Source organism: Oncorhynchus clarkii, chromosome 6 (assembly GCF_045791955.1).
Source record: "Oncorhynchus clarkii lewisi isolate Uvic-CL-2024 chromosome 6, UVic_Ocla_1.0, whole genome shotgun sequence".
Taxonomy (NCBI): Eukaryota; Metazoa; Chordata; class Actinopteri; order Salmoniformes; family Salmonidae; genus Oncorhynchus; species Oncorhynchus clarkii.
The window spans coordinates 60,733,919-60,751,144 of NC_092152.1; the positions used below are offsets into that span (position 1 = coordinate 60,733,919).

Below are 17,226 nucleotides of genomic sequence, written 5' to 3' on the forward strand. Positions count from 1 at the left end.
ACCATGACCCCTGCTGTGACAAAGGATGGTGTAATTTTCTTGTAATACAGACCCCTATAATTATAATAATAGCTGCTTTCTTTTGAGAGTCCATTACCAGAAGGAAATACCTACAAGTAGCCATCAAAGAATGATTTGAAATGTAAAGTGAGTTCAAAGCAGGTGAATAACGACAGAAGAATAGAACAGTAAGAGACACGGAGAGAGACAGGAGGTGGATTTGCTGCTCCCACTGCAGGGACGGCTACTTCATTCTAGAGCTACTTGTCTGTCTGCTGTCTGATCCACGAAAACGTTGAGAAGAGTTACGGTTGCCAAGCAGGAAAACAAACAAACAAAAGTCAAATAGTCTCTCTCTCTCGCTCCCCTAAGGTATCATCCTTGGTCTTCTGTCAAATAGGCTTGCCGTCTCTTTAAAACTAATCTCACTAAACTGACTGCCTCCCTTCAGCTCTACAGGGTACAGCTCCAGTCCAATTCCCCAAATTACAGATGATGCTCAAGGGACAAGCGAGAGAGTACTGGAGAAAGCCCACTCATCTCACTTACCGACTTAGACAAGATCTCAGAGGCAGATACGCCGCCATAGCCCTGAAAAATGCAATACCACTATGTGGGAAATCTCATGGGATTAACGTCTATAACCTGTTTATCATAAACTTTGTCCCATAGGTATGAATAATGAATCTCTTTGCTTTCTCTCCTTCTTTTTGTGTTTTCATCAAGAAGGCGAGAGCAGAAATGTAATGTTTCTCACACCGCTCTGCCCCTCCACGCACCACAGTCTGCCTGCCTCTTAACATGTGGCTGGTGCTCTCACCGCCTCCTCCAGTCACTTCAGCAGCGACGTGCGGCACTGTGATACACGCATCGCATGCCTCCCTCTCCCCCCTCAGCCCAGGCTCTGCTCTTCAGGCTGCAATTAGGAGAGTAGAGGGACTATAACAGGAAACGTGACCAGGGGAACTGGGCTGATCTCTGTGGCCACTGTGCTGGCCTGGAAGTTCTTAGTGCTCCCCTCTGAGAAGAGAATCTGACAGGTCCACAGCCAACAGCTAACATTACTATTGCTCTTTCACCCAGGATCTACCTGTGACTTATACCTGCCTCATACGCATTGGACGAGCTAAAAAGCAGGAGTTCAGAAAATAATTAATCTCTGGTAAGTCATTCCAGTCATTTATACTGTATGAATTGTTTTGTTTCTATTGTAATTTTTGTTAGACATAACATTTTATAATTTGTGTGGACACGTATAAAATGTATGATTTAAATACCACATCGATGCAGTATGTTGTATCTTGTTGCGTCTCAAACGCATATAATCTATCACCACAATGGACAACAGCGACTGATTTGATAACGTTAGCCCCGAGTGCAAGGCTGAACCCTCGAGACAATTTGATACCAGATTGACTATGTTGATGTGTGCTACACTAATACTCTGTAGCCATGAGGGAGAAATAAATCAAAAGAAATCCTGAAACCATCTGTGCATCTTGAGTTACACAGTAGTGTACAACGTATTGAGTCTTGTATTCTATGACGTAAGTGTAAGGTAACTCAACCTCAGGTATCGTTTTCCTTTCAAAAGTAGGCAAACATAGCATTGTATTAATTTACCTATACCAGATTTATGACAGTGTTAATAACATTGAATTGTTTCGATAGATCAAGATGCAGGTGCTCCAGGACTAACTGTCGAGACTTGAAATGATGACAATGAAGCCGAACATACAGCCGAACACTAGGACAGCAGTTCAACTAGTCAAATAACATCTAATGACACTGAACTAATCCTTATAGCAAATATAATGTCAAATAACTGTGGTGAAAGAGCTCGGAGAAGAGGTGTGATAGATAGACACTGTCTGTCAGACTCAGAGAATAAGTGCTGCCAGAGAGAGCCAGTGAGTCCAGTGTGATATTGGGTGGGTGAAGCAGGGCTGAGGAGACGGCTCATCAGTGACAGACGGAGTTTCCTAGAGGAGTGAGTAGGCAGACAGATTATTGGAAGCTGCTATGTGATTAAAGCTGTTTTAATCTACAGTGGGCAAACACACACACCCACACACACATATTGTACGTCACTTAATTCTACAGTATCATCACAGTATTGAGGCTTGCTTGATAGTTGATCTTGGATAGACAGAACTCAACATAATGTGTATGCTGAGTGCTTGCCTTGATAGTACCAAATATTGCTTATTTTTCGACTAATGTTACAGTACAGTATATGATTAGAGATTGCAGGTGCATCAAGTCAGGTTGTATGACTTTATCCATAAACTGATCAATTGATGTGGATACTCCATATAGCTTTGTGTGCTACTTGGGGTTGGAGCACAGCACCAATTGTCTCAGGCATACCAGCCTGTGAACTGTGAGTCATAGCCTACTAAGATGAATTCAAGCTGAATAATGTACAGCGTATTTCAAAATACAGTACGTATTCCTCTTTTTTTCTACATGATTAGCTGCATTATTGAAAACTTCAGAAAAATGTCTACATGGTCATCAAATCTGACATTTGTATAGACAGCATTTAAAATGGCACAGACAGAGAAATTGACTTTCAGTTATCATTGAATGGCATTCAAATGAAAGGTCAATGGACTCGCTTTGAGGAGAACAAGAAACTGATATTCTGGATATAAGCTTGCCTGTCATTTAAGAGTTAAAATGGGATTGATCCATTTGAACTAGGTATAGCTGAGGCCCTGAATGAAATACTTTACCATTGTCCGATAGCATCTTACCTAAACCAACTAATTTAACACATTGTTTAAAATCCCATTGTTGTCTCCTTAACTCTCGCTACTGCTCAAGAAAATTATCAGAGAAAGAGAGAGCCAGAGCGACTGAGAGAGAGGGGGAGAAAGAGAGAGGGGGAAGAAGACGGGGGCAGAAATTGAATTGCAGGAAGGGTGTGAGGCCACAGTAGCATTAGCTTAATGATGACCCTTCATTAGAAATGGGAATGTTATTTCCCAAAGGCATTGTGTTTACACTTCCTCTCCTTGATAAAAGGCCAGACATCATGACCTCACTGGGAGGACTCACTGTAAGTACCCAGTAACAGAACAAGGAGATATTTAAAAAATGCCATTTTGGACATAATGGGCCATCCATGACTACTAAGACAGCTGCAAACAGTGACGATTGAGGATGTCTATCTCTAAAGTGCCTGGAGTTGAAAAAAGTTCTCTCTCCTTTAGGGGATAAACTTCAGGGCGTGGCAGGAAGGACATTGAATGACGCACAGTTAACACATACGATTAGGAGTAACAAGACAACCATATATAGGAAAGTTTGTTTGACTCTTTACATTACAGCACAGAGTCAATGTTTTCCAATATTTTATTTTATTTATTTATATATATTTGTACCCCTTTTTCTCCCCAATTCCGTGGTATCCAATTGGTAGATACAGTCTTGTCTCATTGCTGCAACTCCCGTACGGACTCGGGACAGGCGAAGGTCGAGAGCCGTGCGTCCTCCGAAACACAATCCAACCAAGCCGCACTGCTTCTTGACACAATGCCTGCTTAACTCGGAAGCCAGCCGCACCAATGTGTCGGAGGAAACACCGTTCACCTGGCACGTTGTCTGCGTGCACTGCGCCTGGCCAGCCACAGGAGTCGCTAGTGCGCGATGGGACAAGGACATCCCTGCCGGCCAAACCCTCCCCTAACCCAGATGACGCTAGGCCAATTTCTCACCGCTCCATGGGTCTCCCGGTCACGGCCAGCTGCGACAGAGCTTGGACTCGAACCCAGAATCTCTAGTGGCACAGCTAACACTGCGATGCAGTGCCTTAGACCACTGCGCCACTTGGGTGGCCCAACAAACAATTTTTACCTGTTCTGATATATAGCTGAACACAAGATTCAATAAGATATGGAACAACAAAACGTGATAAGATGCCAAGTTCATTACCTCAAAGGCCAAGATAAGCCTATTGTCAGTGTGGAGAATATAAGAGACTTTCTTATCTGTGCTATATGGGGTTGTAATGAAAGTAATTTGATTGTAACAGTTTTTGGACTTTAGAATATGATATTAAGCTATTTGGGAACATTTATGAACCATAATCCCCCTCATCTTAATATCCACTGCTTAAGGGCTGGCAACAATAAGAGTGGAATAATCCAGATAAAGGATATTATCTGGGATGGACTGCTTTAATGCTTAGCAATCCTCTTGGCCACAAAGAAAGTGTCCATTAAAGAAAGTGTCCATTCAACTTTTCTAGCGGAAAACTCCCAAAAGTGCCAACCCTGCCCACTGGGCATGCCAGTCAAGCTTAATTAAACGCACCTGAAGTAATAACTAAGCAATTGAAAGAAGACAAATATTTTTTGAGCTAGTAGTGTTGCCTGAGGTGTGAGTGGTCTCAATGGCCCAAATTTAATTATCTGCTTCTCCCTTCCTTCAGATGATGAGACAGTCTGCATGGAGGCAGATGAGGGCACCAGAGCTGTGGATGGGTCTCTTTGCCTTGGCCCTGACCCTCAGTCTAACCATGGCTGAACATATGGATCAGAGGCCAGCACTCCAAACCAGCCCAGTTCTCCATAGGCACAAGAGAGAGTGGTTGTGGAACAACCTTTACGTGGAGGAGGAAAGGCCAACCTACTTCCAATACTATCTTGGAAAGGTATGTCATTGTTTTACCTTGGAGGCTCAGGTAGAAAGCCAAAGAGTTGAAAGAGGATATACAGTAATGATATATCTGATAGATCAGAATGTCTTATCTTAACATTGTCATCTGTTTTTCTATTTGTAGTTAAAGTCAACAAAGTCTGGTGACAGGACACACTATGTCATTGAGGGAGAAGGTGCCAACACAATCTTCAAAGTGGATGAAAAAGGAGACATCTTTGTCACTGAACGATTGGATCGAGAGGTGAAAAGCAAATACCATCTAAGTGCAAAGCTGGTTGATACCAGCAACAAATTGGTGGAGAAAGTGGAAGACTTTGTGATCCTGGTTACTGACATCAATGACAATGATCCAGTGTTTACTAAATCGTTCAACGCTTCTATCAAAGAGAGATCCAAAAGAGGTACAGGAGATCAAATCCTAAACACAGGGATGGTTATGCTGGATATTAAAGAATGCTTTTGCTAAATCACTTCTCTTTATTTCTTCCCTGTGTAGGAACTAAAGTGATAGAGGTCACAGCCACTGATGCAGATGATCCAACGACTGCAAATGGAGAACTTGATTACAAATTATTAGAGGGGGGAGATTTCTTCGATATAGACAGCACAACAGGTAGGAGATGTTCATTCATTTGAACTCATACGTCATAAAGTCCATTGTATCTTCATCTCTTTTCAATATTCTTTCCTAATAACCCCATATTCATTTACTGTTGTATTCATGCCTCTGAAGATGCACGAGTCATGAATCAAAGACTAAATGAATGTTCTTAATTTCAGGGATCATCACCACCAAATATGAGAACCTGGACCGTGAGACCCAGAGTAGCTATGTGGTTGTGGTTCAAGCCCAGGATCTGAGAGGACTTAAACAAGGGGGCACCGCCACCACCTCTGTCAGCATCGCAGTCAGCGACATCAATGATAACATAGCCACATTTACCAAAAGTAAGGGCAAAAAAGAACATCCCTGACAGCTATACAGTTAAAGCACATTGACAGTTATTGGTCTTATAGGAGATAAACCTAAATATGAATGATTGTTACTGAATTCCTTGTTGCAAATTTGGGATTATTCCATAATGTTGTCCCTCAGAAGCTTCTCTTACTAACACGTAGTGTCTTTTTCCCTAGGTTCCTATGTATTTAGAGTGAAAGAGGACATGAAGCGGGGACAGAGAATAGACACCATGGTCCTGGAGGACAGAGATGAGATCCAGAATAAAGACCCCATCTTCACCATAGCACCTTCATCTGACATTTTTGAAATGGAGCGCAGTCAGATCAAAGACGGCAACCTCATGCTGAAAAAGGTATTTCACTCATCCTAAACTGTTACTTTCTTTTATCACAAAAAAAACAATCCACATTTTTGTCTCTATAGTGCAACCAGGTTTAATGCTTTCATAATCTATTCTAAACTCTACTGTAGATATGAGCATTACCGAATGACACATAACACTAAACTATACAGTAGCAGAGACTAAAGAAATAAGACCATGCACTCTTTGAAGCACATATGAAAATGAATGTCCTTGAAAGACTCCTTGAAGACCATTATTAAGTAATGAAAATTAAACTACTTAATAAAGTATTCTGCGAAAAAAAAAGTATCGGTACAGCCTGTACATTATAGATAACGATGTAGGGAATATGTATGAGAGTGACACATTTGCTGAAGATTATACATATAGTACATGTACTGAGTCTTTTCCTTAAAGTTCCTTAACTACTTTTCAGGGACTGGATTATGAAACCAAGAGCAGCTACACATTCTTTGTGCATGTGAGGGAGAACCACTTGCAGTCCCCTGCGGATAATAAGGACAATCCTTTGATCAAGGCCCAGGTGACCATCCAGGTGCTAGATGTTGATGAGCAGCCAGAATTCAGCAAGAGTATCTACAATTTTAATGTCATAGAGGAAATTATGGTCAATAATATTGGAGTCGTTTCAGCCAGAGATCCTGATCAAGCCAAAAAGGCCATACGGTACTACAACACATTCACATGCTACTGATGCTAGAATTAACAGCACTTCTTTTCTGAGAGGTGATTTCCACAATGTTTCAATGTGCCCTCTACAGGTATTCCATTGAGGACAAGGACAGTCCCATTGGTATCAACCCCATAACTGGACAACTTTTCACAGTGAGGAAGCTGGATCGGGAGTTAGTAGCCAATCACATGTTCCAGGTTAAAGCTAAGGAGGAACCAAATGGTATGACATTAGCCATCATCTTTAATCTTATTAACAGCAAATACACATTTATTGCGTGAAATGTAATTCATGTCCAAAACATTTTATATCTTAATAACTAGTATGGTTTAGGTATTTCCCAATAATAAAATAACGTTTCCCATCTCCTCTTCAGGACTGGAATCTTTTGTGAACGTCAACATACTGGTCATTGATATCAATGACAACAAACCAGAGCTGTCCATTGAAGAGATATTCGTGTGTGAAAATGATATGGCTGGAACGGTAGGAATTTTTCCAGAGTTAGACGTCATCTAAGCCATCAATCATTAAACTTTTCTGAAACTTGCATTAAGTCTTTATTTAAATGTATTCCCCTCACACAGGTGATTGGGACCATAAGTGCCACAGACAAAGATGATCATTTGCCCGCATTCAGCTTCACCAACCGAACCGAACGGCAACTTTTCAGTCATCGATAACAACGGTGAGAGAACTGATCATTTCTATGCATGAACATGTGACAAGTGGCACCTTTATTATGGCACCTTAAGCTGTGCAGGCAGACACATTCTACTAATGTTAAGCTGTTGGTTGGTGTGAGGGGCGGTGAGGTGGGTATAACAGGGACAATTTGGAGGTGAATGGCTGGTTCAGATATGTGCTCAGGATAGCACTGTGCTCCCCAGTGGTCGAGGAATCAGCCTGGGCAGCGCTCCGTTCTAAAACTATCTGACGTCTGAACGTTCTCCATCTAGTCGGGTGGAAACGAGAACAGCAACAAACCGCTGAGAGCCCCTGAAATATTCATGATGTACAAGCTCTTTAAAACCAGCAGCCCTTCATTACATATTTGGAGAGCAACAGTGACAGCCTCAGAGGCACTCTGGCTGGGGAACATTTTCAGTGCAGCGCTGGGGTGGCTTGGTCCAGTCTGTGCTGCCTCGTTGGCTGCACTGCATAATGAACTGATGTGACATTTCACCATGTAATGATCAGCCAGGAACACAGAACACTGGGAGTAGGCTGCACATTAGCCCAGTGCAACTAAAGAGAAGGTCATAGCAGCGGAAGACCAGAAGAACAGTGAGAATTTGTTCTTACATTAGTGATGACGTGCATGTCAAGGCCATATCTCTAGCTTTGATGTACTGTATACACTACAGTACATCCTTCATAAGTTATATACTGTAACTCTACTAAAATGAGGCCAACCAAATTGAACATATAAAATGAGCATGCTCAGTTTCTATCAACATATACTGGCACCTAAAGCTCATGGAGATAATCATGTCTAATCCACATGGGACTAACCATGTGGAAAAGCCTAATTCCTATATCGAGGTTTGGAGCACATTCAATTATCTTGCTTTGAGGATTCTTACCTACTGCGATTTTAGGGATTTTGTTAGTGCGGAAATGTTTCACTTACACATAAACCCTCAGATTCAACTGCTTATTAGACCTATATCTATCCTGCCCTGCCTTTCTAAAGTCCCTCGCTACATATTCATCGCCAGACCCACTGGCTCCAGGTCATCTATAAGTCCTTGCTAGGTAAAGCTCCGCCTTATTTCAGCTCACTGGTCACGATAACAACACCCACCCACCCGTAGCACGCGCTCCAGCAGGTATATCTCACTGGTCATCCCCAAAGCCAACACTTCCTTTGGCTGCCTTTCCTTCCAGTTCTCTGCTGCCAATGACTGGAAAGAATTGCAAAAATCATTGAAGTTGGAGACTTATATATCTCCCTCACTAACTTTAAACATCAGCTGTACACAACCCATCGGTAAATAGCCCATCTGTCACGATCATTTAGAGATGGATTGGACCAAGGTGCAGCGTGGTAGGCATACATCTAGCCTCGGTGGTGGCTCCGGTTCGGGACGTAGGGCGTGACAGTACCCCCCCCCCAGACCCGGCCGCAAAACCTGACTCCATGGGGGAGGGTCGGTCCGGGCGGGCATCTAACCTCGGTGGGTGGAGGCTCTGGTTCGGGACGTAGACCCCGCTCCGCTTGCTGATCCCTCCGGGGAACCGGACCGTGGATCGTCGCCGGGGACTCCGGACCGTAGATCGTCGCTGGGGACTCCGGACTGTAGATCGTCACCTGAGGCTCCGGACCGTAGATCGTTGCCGGAGGCTCCGGACTGCAGACTGTCGCCGGAGACTTTGGACTGCAGACCGTCGCTGGAGACTCCGGACCTTGAATAGTCTCTGGAGGCTTTGGGCCATAGATCTTCACTGGAGGCTCCGGGCTATGGATCATCACTGGAGGCTTCGTGCCATGGATCATCACTGTAGGCTCCGGGTCATAGATCATCACTGGAGGCTTCGTGCCATGGATCATCACTGGAGGCTCCGGGCCATGGATCATTACTGGAGGCTTTGTGCGTGGAGCAGACACAGGACGTACCAGGCTGGAGACACGCACTGGAAGCCGGGTGCATGGAGCTGGCACAGGATATACTGGACCGTGGAGGCGCACTGGAGGTCTGGAACGTAGAGCTGGCACAACCCGTCCCGATGCTCACTTTAGCCCGGCAAGTGCGGGGCGCTGGCACAGGACGCACTGAGCTGTGAAGGCGCACTGGCGACACAGTGCGTAGAGCCGGCGCAGGATATTCTGGACCGAGTAGGTGCACTGGAGGTCTGGAGCGTAGAGCTGGCACAACACGTCCTGGCTGGATGCTCACTTTAGCCCGGCAAGTGCGGGGCACTGGCACAGGACGCACTGGGCTGTGAAGGCGCACTGGCGACATAGTGCGTAGAGCCGGCGCAGGATATCCTGGACCGAGGAGGCGTACTGGAGACCAGGAGCGCTGAGCCGGCACAACCCGTCCTGGCTGTATGCTCACGTTCGCATGGCAAGTGCGGGGAGCTGGCACCGAGCACACCGGGCTGTGAATGCGCACTGGAGACACCGTGCGTATCATTGCATAACATGGTGCCTGAACGGTCACACGCTCCTTAAAGCGAGTGCGGGGAGTTGGCTCTGGTCTGAAACCTGGCACCGCCAACAACCCCATGTGCCCCCCCAAAAAAATTTGGGGCCTGCCTCTCGTGCTTCCTTCGTGGTCGCGAACCCCGGTGTCATCATTGTTGCTCCCTCGCTGCCTCCGTCTGCTCCCATGGAGGGCGATCACTTCTGGCCTGGATCTCCTCCCACGTCCAGGATCCCTTACCATCCAAGATATCCTCCCATGTCCAGGATGTCTGCTCCTCCTGGCCATGCTGCTTGGTCCGTTTGTGGTGGGATCTTCTGTCACGATCGTTTAGAGATGGATTGGACCAAGGTGCGGCGTGGAAGGCGTACATTTTACTTTTATTAAAATGACACCGAAAAAAACAACAAAATACAAAAAGCAAGATGCAGCGTGGTATGTTTCCATCCTTTTATTTGGAAGAGAAACTCAAAGAACAAAAACAATAAAGCGAAAAAATGAAAAGTAAAGCTACATGCAATGCAGAAAGCAACTACACACAAACAAGATCCCACAAACTAAAGGTGGAAAAAGGCTGCCTAAGTATGATCCCCAATCAGAGACAACGATAGCTGCCTCTGATTGGGAACCATACCCGGCCAACAAAGAAATAGAAAAACTAGAATGCCCACCCAAATCACACCCCGACCTAACCAAATGGAGAAATAAAAAGGCTCTCTAAGGTCAGGGCGTGACACCATCCAATCTACCTACCTCATCCCCATATTGTTTTTATTGACTTTTTTGCTCTTTTGCACACCAGTATTTCTACATCATCATCATCTGCACATCTATCACTCCAGTGTTAATTTGCTAAATTGTAATTACTTCGCTACCATGGCCTATTTATTGCCTTACCTCCTCACACCATTTGCACATACTGTATATAGACTTTTTTTTCTATTGTGTCATTGACTGTATGTTTGTTTATTCCATGGGTAACTCCGTGTTGTTGTTTGTGTCACACTGCTTTGCTTTATCTTGGCCAGGTCGCAGTTGTAAATGAGTACTTGTTCTCAACTGGCCTACCTGGTTGAATAAAGGTGAAATAAAAATACATTTTAAAAAATTAGGTAGATGCAAAAGTTTGTACCTAAGTACATTGTAGCTAAGATCATTACACCATTGGAACCAATGCTATGAAGACCCATGTAATGTATAAAAATCTAACCATGGCAAACCTCTAATAACTAACATTGTTTTATGTCCGCCTCTCCTAGACAACACATCTAACATAGTGCTGAAACATGGAGGCTTCAGCCTGGAGGACTCCAGGGATTATGTAATAGAAATTGGGATCAGCGATGGAGGCAGGCCTCCCATGAACAGCATCACCTCTCTGCCTATCAAAGTGTGCAGGTGTGACAACAAGAGGATCCACACCCAGTGCAAAGCAGCCCAACTCAAAATGGGTGTCAGTGTCCACGCCCTTATTGTTATACTGGTGTGCATCCTGACTATTCTGGGTGAGTCAATCTCTCCTCTACAATATACAGCCATCTCTATTTGTTTTTTTGAATTTTTACCCCTTTTTCTCCCCAATTTTGTGGTATCCAATTGTTGTAGTAGCAACTATCTTGTCTCATCGCAACAACTCCCGTACGGGCTCAGGAGAGACGAAGGTTGAAAGTCATGCGTCCTCCGATACACAACCCAACCACTGCTTCTTAACACAGCGCGCATCCAACCCGGAAGCCAGCCACACCAATGTGTCGGAGGCTACACCGTGCACCCTTGGTTAGCGCGCACTGCGCCAGGCCCGCCACAGGAGTTGCTGGTGCGTGATGAGACAAGGACATCCCTACCGACCAAGCCCTCCCTAACCCGGACGACGCTAGGCCAATTGTGCGTCGCCCCACGGACCTCCCGGTCGCGGCCGGTTACGACAGAGCCTGGGCGCGAACCCAGGGTTTCTGATGGCACAGCTGGCGCTGCAGTACAGCGCACTTAACCCTGCGCCACCCGGGAGGCCCTGCCATCTCTATTTTAACTGGCATTCTACCACACCGCTGTCCCTGATTAAGACATGTTGTAAAATAGAGCAATCGTCTAAGAAATAAAAAAACAGAGATCTTTAAACAAGGTACTTCAGCTCAAGGTGTTCTTGGGTAAAATCAAGATGTATTTACGACACAAGGACAAGGATAGGTTTTATTAACGATAAAAGTGAACAATACACATGATGGGGGATGTGCAACTAATTTCAATCTATTGTCTGTTTATTTTTTGGGGCAAAGTTGAAGAGTTTTACCTCAGTATCTGATTGGATAAATAATATTCAAGAATGCAGGACAAGAGAAGTAAATAGTGGAAGGAACGGGAAGCATTGAGCTAAATATTCTCTTTGATAATTTCTCTGCTGTCTTGGGAGAAAGCCATTTGTCATATTAGATGAGCCATGTGCCAGAGATGTTTTATCAAAAGCTCATATTTGAAGCAGAGAGCAATCGCACTGCTGCAGTAGGCTTCTACAAAAGCAGATAATGTGGGAAAAACATGAGAAGAATGGGAAGGCTAATGAGAAGATGATCAGTTATTCGGCTGTCTTGTTTCCAAAGACACAGAATGAAGTGATGATTAACTATTAAACATTGAAGTCATTATCATACGAATCCCAAATAAATATACTGGAGACCCATTCGACAAAATATTTTCTCACACCCGATTTAATTTGCCTCATGAAATATATATATATATATTTTTCCCCCCCGCTTCTATCTTTTTCAGTACTTATTAAAACCCCAAACTGTGTGACATGGATATTAAACATGTTTTCTTCCTTGTTCCAGTCATAGTGATCCTGATCGCTATGAGAAAACGTCACCAGAAGGATGCCCTGGTCACTCTGGGTAAGAGTGAGATCCACGAGCAGCTAGTGACGTACGACGAGGAGGGCGGTGGGGAGATGGACACCAACGGCTATGACGTGTCCATCCTGACCTCAGCTCGGAATGACGGCAGCATGAGCATGAGGCAGGGCCCCAGCCTTTACGCCATGGTGAAGAAACCGCCAACCGCGTGCAAGGGAGACATGGCCGTGATGATCGAGGTGAAGAAAGACGAGGCTGACCATGACAGGGATGAGATCCCCTACGATACCCTGCACATCTATGGCTACGAGGGGCCAGAGTCCCTGGCTGGTAGCCTCAGTTCCCTGGATAGTTCCTCCACTGGCTCTAACCTTGACTATGACTTCTTAAACGACTGGGGCCCTCGCTTCAGAACCCTGGCTGAGCTCTACGGGGTGGATGGGTCTGAGGGAAGTGGCTCACCGTATTGAGCACACTGAGCCTAAAGACCAGCAGGCAGGATGTCTCTCAGCTCTCTCAGCTCTTCCTTTGACTAAAAGCACATCGGGATTAACTTCTTCCACTAATCCGTCCAATCATAGCACACTATGATAGGGTCCACTCAAGCGTGTGCCAATTTTAAGTAATTCTCTCTTCTTCTTGTTCTTTTTCCTCTTCTTCTACCTCTTGTTCCTCCTACTCTTACTTCTCCTTTTTCCACTCCCTTGTTATTATTATTATTCTATTATTCTTTTAAAGAAATAGTGCTTTTATTTCCTTTTCTTTCATTTTATTTGTTTCTGTCACGTGAATATGACGACAAAGGGAAATAGATTTGGTGTAAAGAAAACCGTTAACATTCCACAACTGTGCTTCATTAATTTCTTTTACATTTATTTGAGGTTTCAGAGGAGATTAAGAAAATGTGTTTGATTTTTTGTCCGATTACTCTCACAGAAATCTGTATTCCATTTTGATTGATTGTGGTTTTTTTATGGTTGACTAAACCAACTGTAGCTATGTAGAGAGGGTGGGTCATTCAGTGAGTCACAGTGGCAGTTGTCTTTCAGACAGAATTACCCTTCTCACCAAGAGCTACTATTGTCCAGGGAGCCCGGCAGGAAACAATGATAACAGAAGCTCTGAAATAATTAAAGTCTTTCCCCGTGTATTTGACAGGACTCATCAACACATCAATTGTTGTGGATAAAGCCCAAGTCTCTGAGGTCCACTGTAACAAAAGTATTACAACCAACTCAGGAAATGTGAAGTAGCTCAATAGTCCTTTGGATGACCACAAAGTTATCTGAATAACTTTAACCTTTCATCCTAGAGCTACTGCTTCAACATCCCGCTTCAACATACTGCTTCAACATACTGCTTCAATATTCTTCTTCAACATATTGCTTCAACATACTGCTTCAACATCCCGCTTCAACATACTGCTTCAATATTCTTCTTCAACATATTGCTTCAACATACTGCTTAAACATACTGCTTCAACATACTGCATCAACATATTGCTTCAACATACTGCTTCAACATACTGCTTCAATATTCTTCTTCAACAACTGCTTCAACATATTGCTTCAACATAATGCTTCAACATCCCGCTTCAACATACTGCTTCAATATTCTTCTTCAACATATTGCTTCAACATACTGCTTAAACATACTGCTTCAACATACTGCTTCAACATATTGCTTCAACATACTGCTTCAACATACTGCTTCAATATTCTTCTTCAACAACTGCTTCAACATACTGCTTCAACATACTGCTTCAATATTCTTCTTCAACATATTGCTTCAACATACTGCTTCAACATATTGCTTCAACATCCTACTTCAACATACTGTTTCAACATACTGCTTCAACATACTGCTTTAACATACTGCTTCAATATTCTACTTCAACATAGTGCTTCTGCTCCATTTGCTGAAACAGCTTAAAATAATGAGGGCAATCTACACAAGATCAAGTTTATCATTATCGCTATTGTCCTTCTTGACTGAAGACATAGCAAAAAGAGAGCAAAGGTTTACCCCTGTTTTCATTATATTCCATTTGATTTAGAATGTGGACTGTTTGTTGTATACTGAAGCTTTGCCTACATGGGACCACTTCTCATAAACCATGGATACAATATGTGGAAGCCATCTTACCACTTCCCTGTCTGGATCATATACATGGAGAGCTGGACCCCCATCCTTTTTAAACACCAGAGTCCGCCCCTACACATTACCCAAACAAAACACTGGAATCTGCTTCCTGCACATATGTGTGTGAGGAAGCCCTCTTCCTGTCCCGTTATCTTTTAAAGTAAAGCAACACATTGCGTCCCGTTTTCCTGTTTTCCTGCCTGGGAAAAACCTCTGGAGAGGGCAAAATAGATATAGAACAATGTAAGAGCCATGATGGCTTTAACAACAAGCAACATTACATTTCTGTGTTGACCATCTACCAAAGATCAGTATGGTGAAACCTCGGCATACAATAGATGCCACTGGTAAACTGTGCTGTAATGTTATGTCTCTAGTACTCCATTTCTATATAACATACCTGATCTACTTCGTTCCATGCTATTAATGATCATTGTCTGCGCACAACTCTATTCTATTTCACAAGCTCCTACTGTTAGTGGTGCTCTTCTGTAAACCTTACGGCAATAAGTAACTTGGCAATACGGGATCCATGTTATCGAGATTGTGAGTACTGGAAATATAGTTGTCTATGCTGTATATAGAAATGTGCCTGAATATTGATACTGGCCTCACTTCCTTTTGCGTTTTTTCAAAATTATTTTACTTGACACTGGTCTTTGTCTGCTGAGTGTAAGTGTAAAATATGTAGTTTTTTTTTACACTTGTAGTTTAATTGATGTGTAATTGTGCATTGATTGATGCTATATGTATGTGTGAGTCTACCTGTGTAAATACACTTCAGTGGGTGTCAGTATTGGGCACCAAAAGGAGAAGAGAAAACATTAAAATGCATTCCTTTTGTATGCAGCTAGGTCATTCTGTAGGAGAGCAATATGTGCCTTGGTTTATGATCATTCTCTCGATGGTGAACACAATCTTTTCTATGGTTTGTATCGTGTAAAACAACAACTTTTTATTTAGTACCAATTTTGTATGTGTAAAATAAACGTAGCACTCAAAAGTCCAAAAAGTGAGCTTTATTGTTTCAAAAAAATGCAAGAAGGAATAGAATAATATTATACTAAATGGAATTGAACTGACTAGTTTAGCATAGCATAGCTTTGATACTTGGTACAAACCATGGTCCAGTCTACGTTTTGGTTTCTGTGTTTTTCTGTAAGATAAAGAACAGTATCATACTGCCTTTATAGCCATCTAAGTTGGCCTCTTGTAATTGTAAAGTCATTATTGTATGAGAGGGTTATCTTCAGGTGAGGTTCAGTCTTCAGATCCAACAGCAGCTACAGTCCCTGAGGTCTAGAAAGTATATGGGAGGACTGGGTGTGTGTGTGAGATTGCAAAGATAACAGAGAGACTAGGGAAAATAACTCAGTGATGTCATGCCTCAAACCCCCGGGACTTAAAAAAAACAGCCAGCAGGGAACTTCCTGAAGCTTCAAATGTCCTCACATTTTTTTAAAGGCCCAGGAAAGTGTTGGGCCTCTCAGGACCTCTGATATATGGTGAGTGCCACTGTGCATTTGGGCCTTATGAGTCATTGTTACAAGACTGAGAAAGCTATATGCTTAAAATACTTTGATTCGTTACAGTTGGGATCTGTATCATGGACCGGAAGACGATAACGAAGGTCGTATTTGGAGTCTTCAAGAAATATTGCATCACACTTTCCAACGTTCAGCAACTAAGTGTCCCTTTTACTATCCTCATTTGCACTGTGAACTGAGGATTGTGAACCTTGAGCAAAAATCTCTTCATTTACAGCACAGGAAGTCCAAAGGGGCAAATTAGAGGGAAAATGTGTCATTTTGAATGTTTGAAGAGGCCACAATTTGGCAAAAAAACTATTAGTTAGTTACACTCAGCTATGGGTCAGTTTCGGCTGCCGAATGGCGCAGCAGTCCAAGGCACTGCATCTCAGTGCAAAAGGAGTCACTACAGTCCCTGCTTCAAATCCAGGCTGTATCACATCCAGCCGTGATTGGGAGTGCCATTGGGCGGCGCACTATTGGCCCAGTGTCATCTGGGTTATAGGCCATCATTGAATGATAGGCCATCATTGAAAATACGGATTTGTTCTTAACTGACTCGCTTAGTTTAAAAAAAGGTAAAAAATAAATATGTTTCAACAGTGCTGAACTGAATAACTGGCAGACAGGTGTAGTTTGCCCAAGTGAACACTAGGGGACAGTAAAATGTTGCAGTGCAGGAGGTAACATTTTAGATCAACGGCAATGCTTTCACAGAGAATAGATTTACTCTCTATTGTCAGTGAAGGGAAATGTTGCTTTTTAGCCTGACATCATTTCAGTGTTTGCCGTCCAACATAAAAACATACACAACTCAAATTCTAAACAAACTAATTCCGAGACATGCTGGAACTATGCCTAAATCATAGAACAATGATGAGCCACTGACTT

The 17,226-nt window shown here is 43.3% G+C and overlaps 1 protein-coding gene across 1 annotated transcript; it reads left to right on the forward strand.

Moving 5' to 3' along the window:
- The first annotated feature begins 842 nt into the window (after positions 1-842).
- On the forward strand, positions 843-15,818 carry LOC139411366 (cadherin-5-like). Its single transcript, XM_071157645.1, is given in 14 exon segments — positions 843-1,162; positions 4,439-4,660; positions 4,790-5,069; positions 5,165-5,281; positions 5,449-5,616; positions 5,803-5,981; positions 6,409-6,659; positions 6,755-6,888; positions 7,043-7,152; positions 7,254-7,312; positions 7,314-7,354; positions 11,075-11,320; positions 12,644-14,043; positions 14,135-15,818. Coding segments are annotated over 12 exon segments (2,298 nt in total). The 5' UTR covers positions 843-1,162; the 3' UTR covers positions 13,135-14,043; positions 14,135-15,818.
- The last annotated feature ends 1,408 nt before the right edge of the window (positions 15,819-17,226 follow it).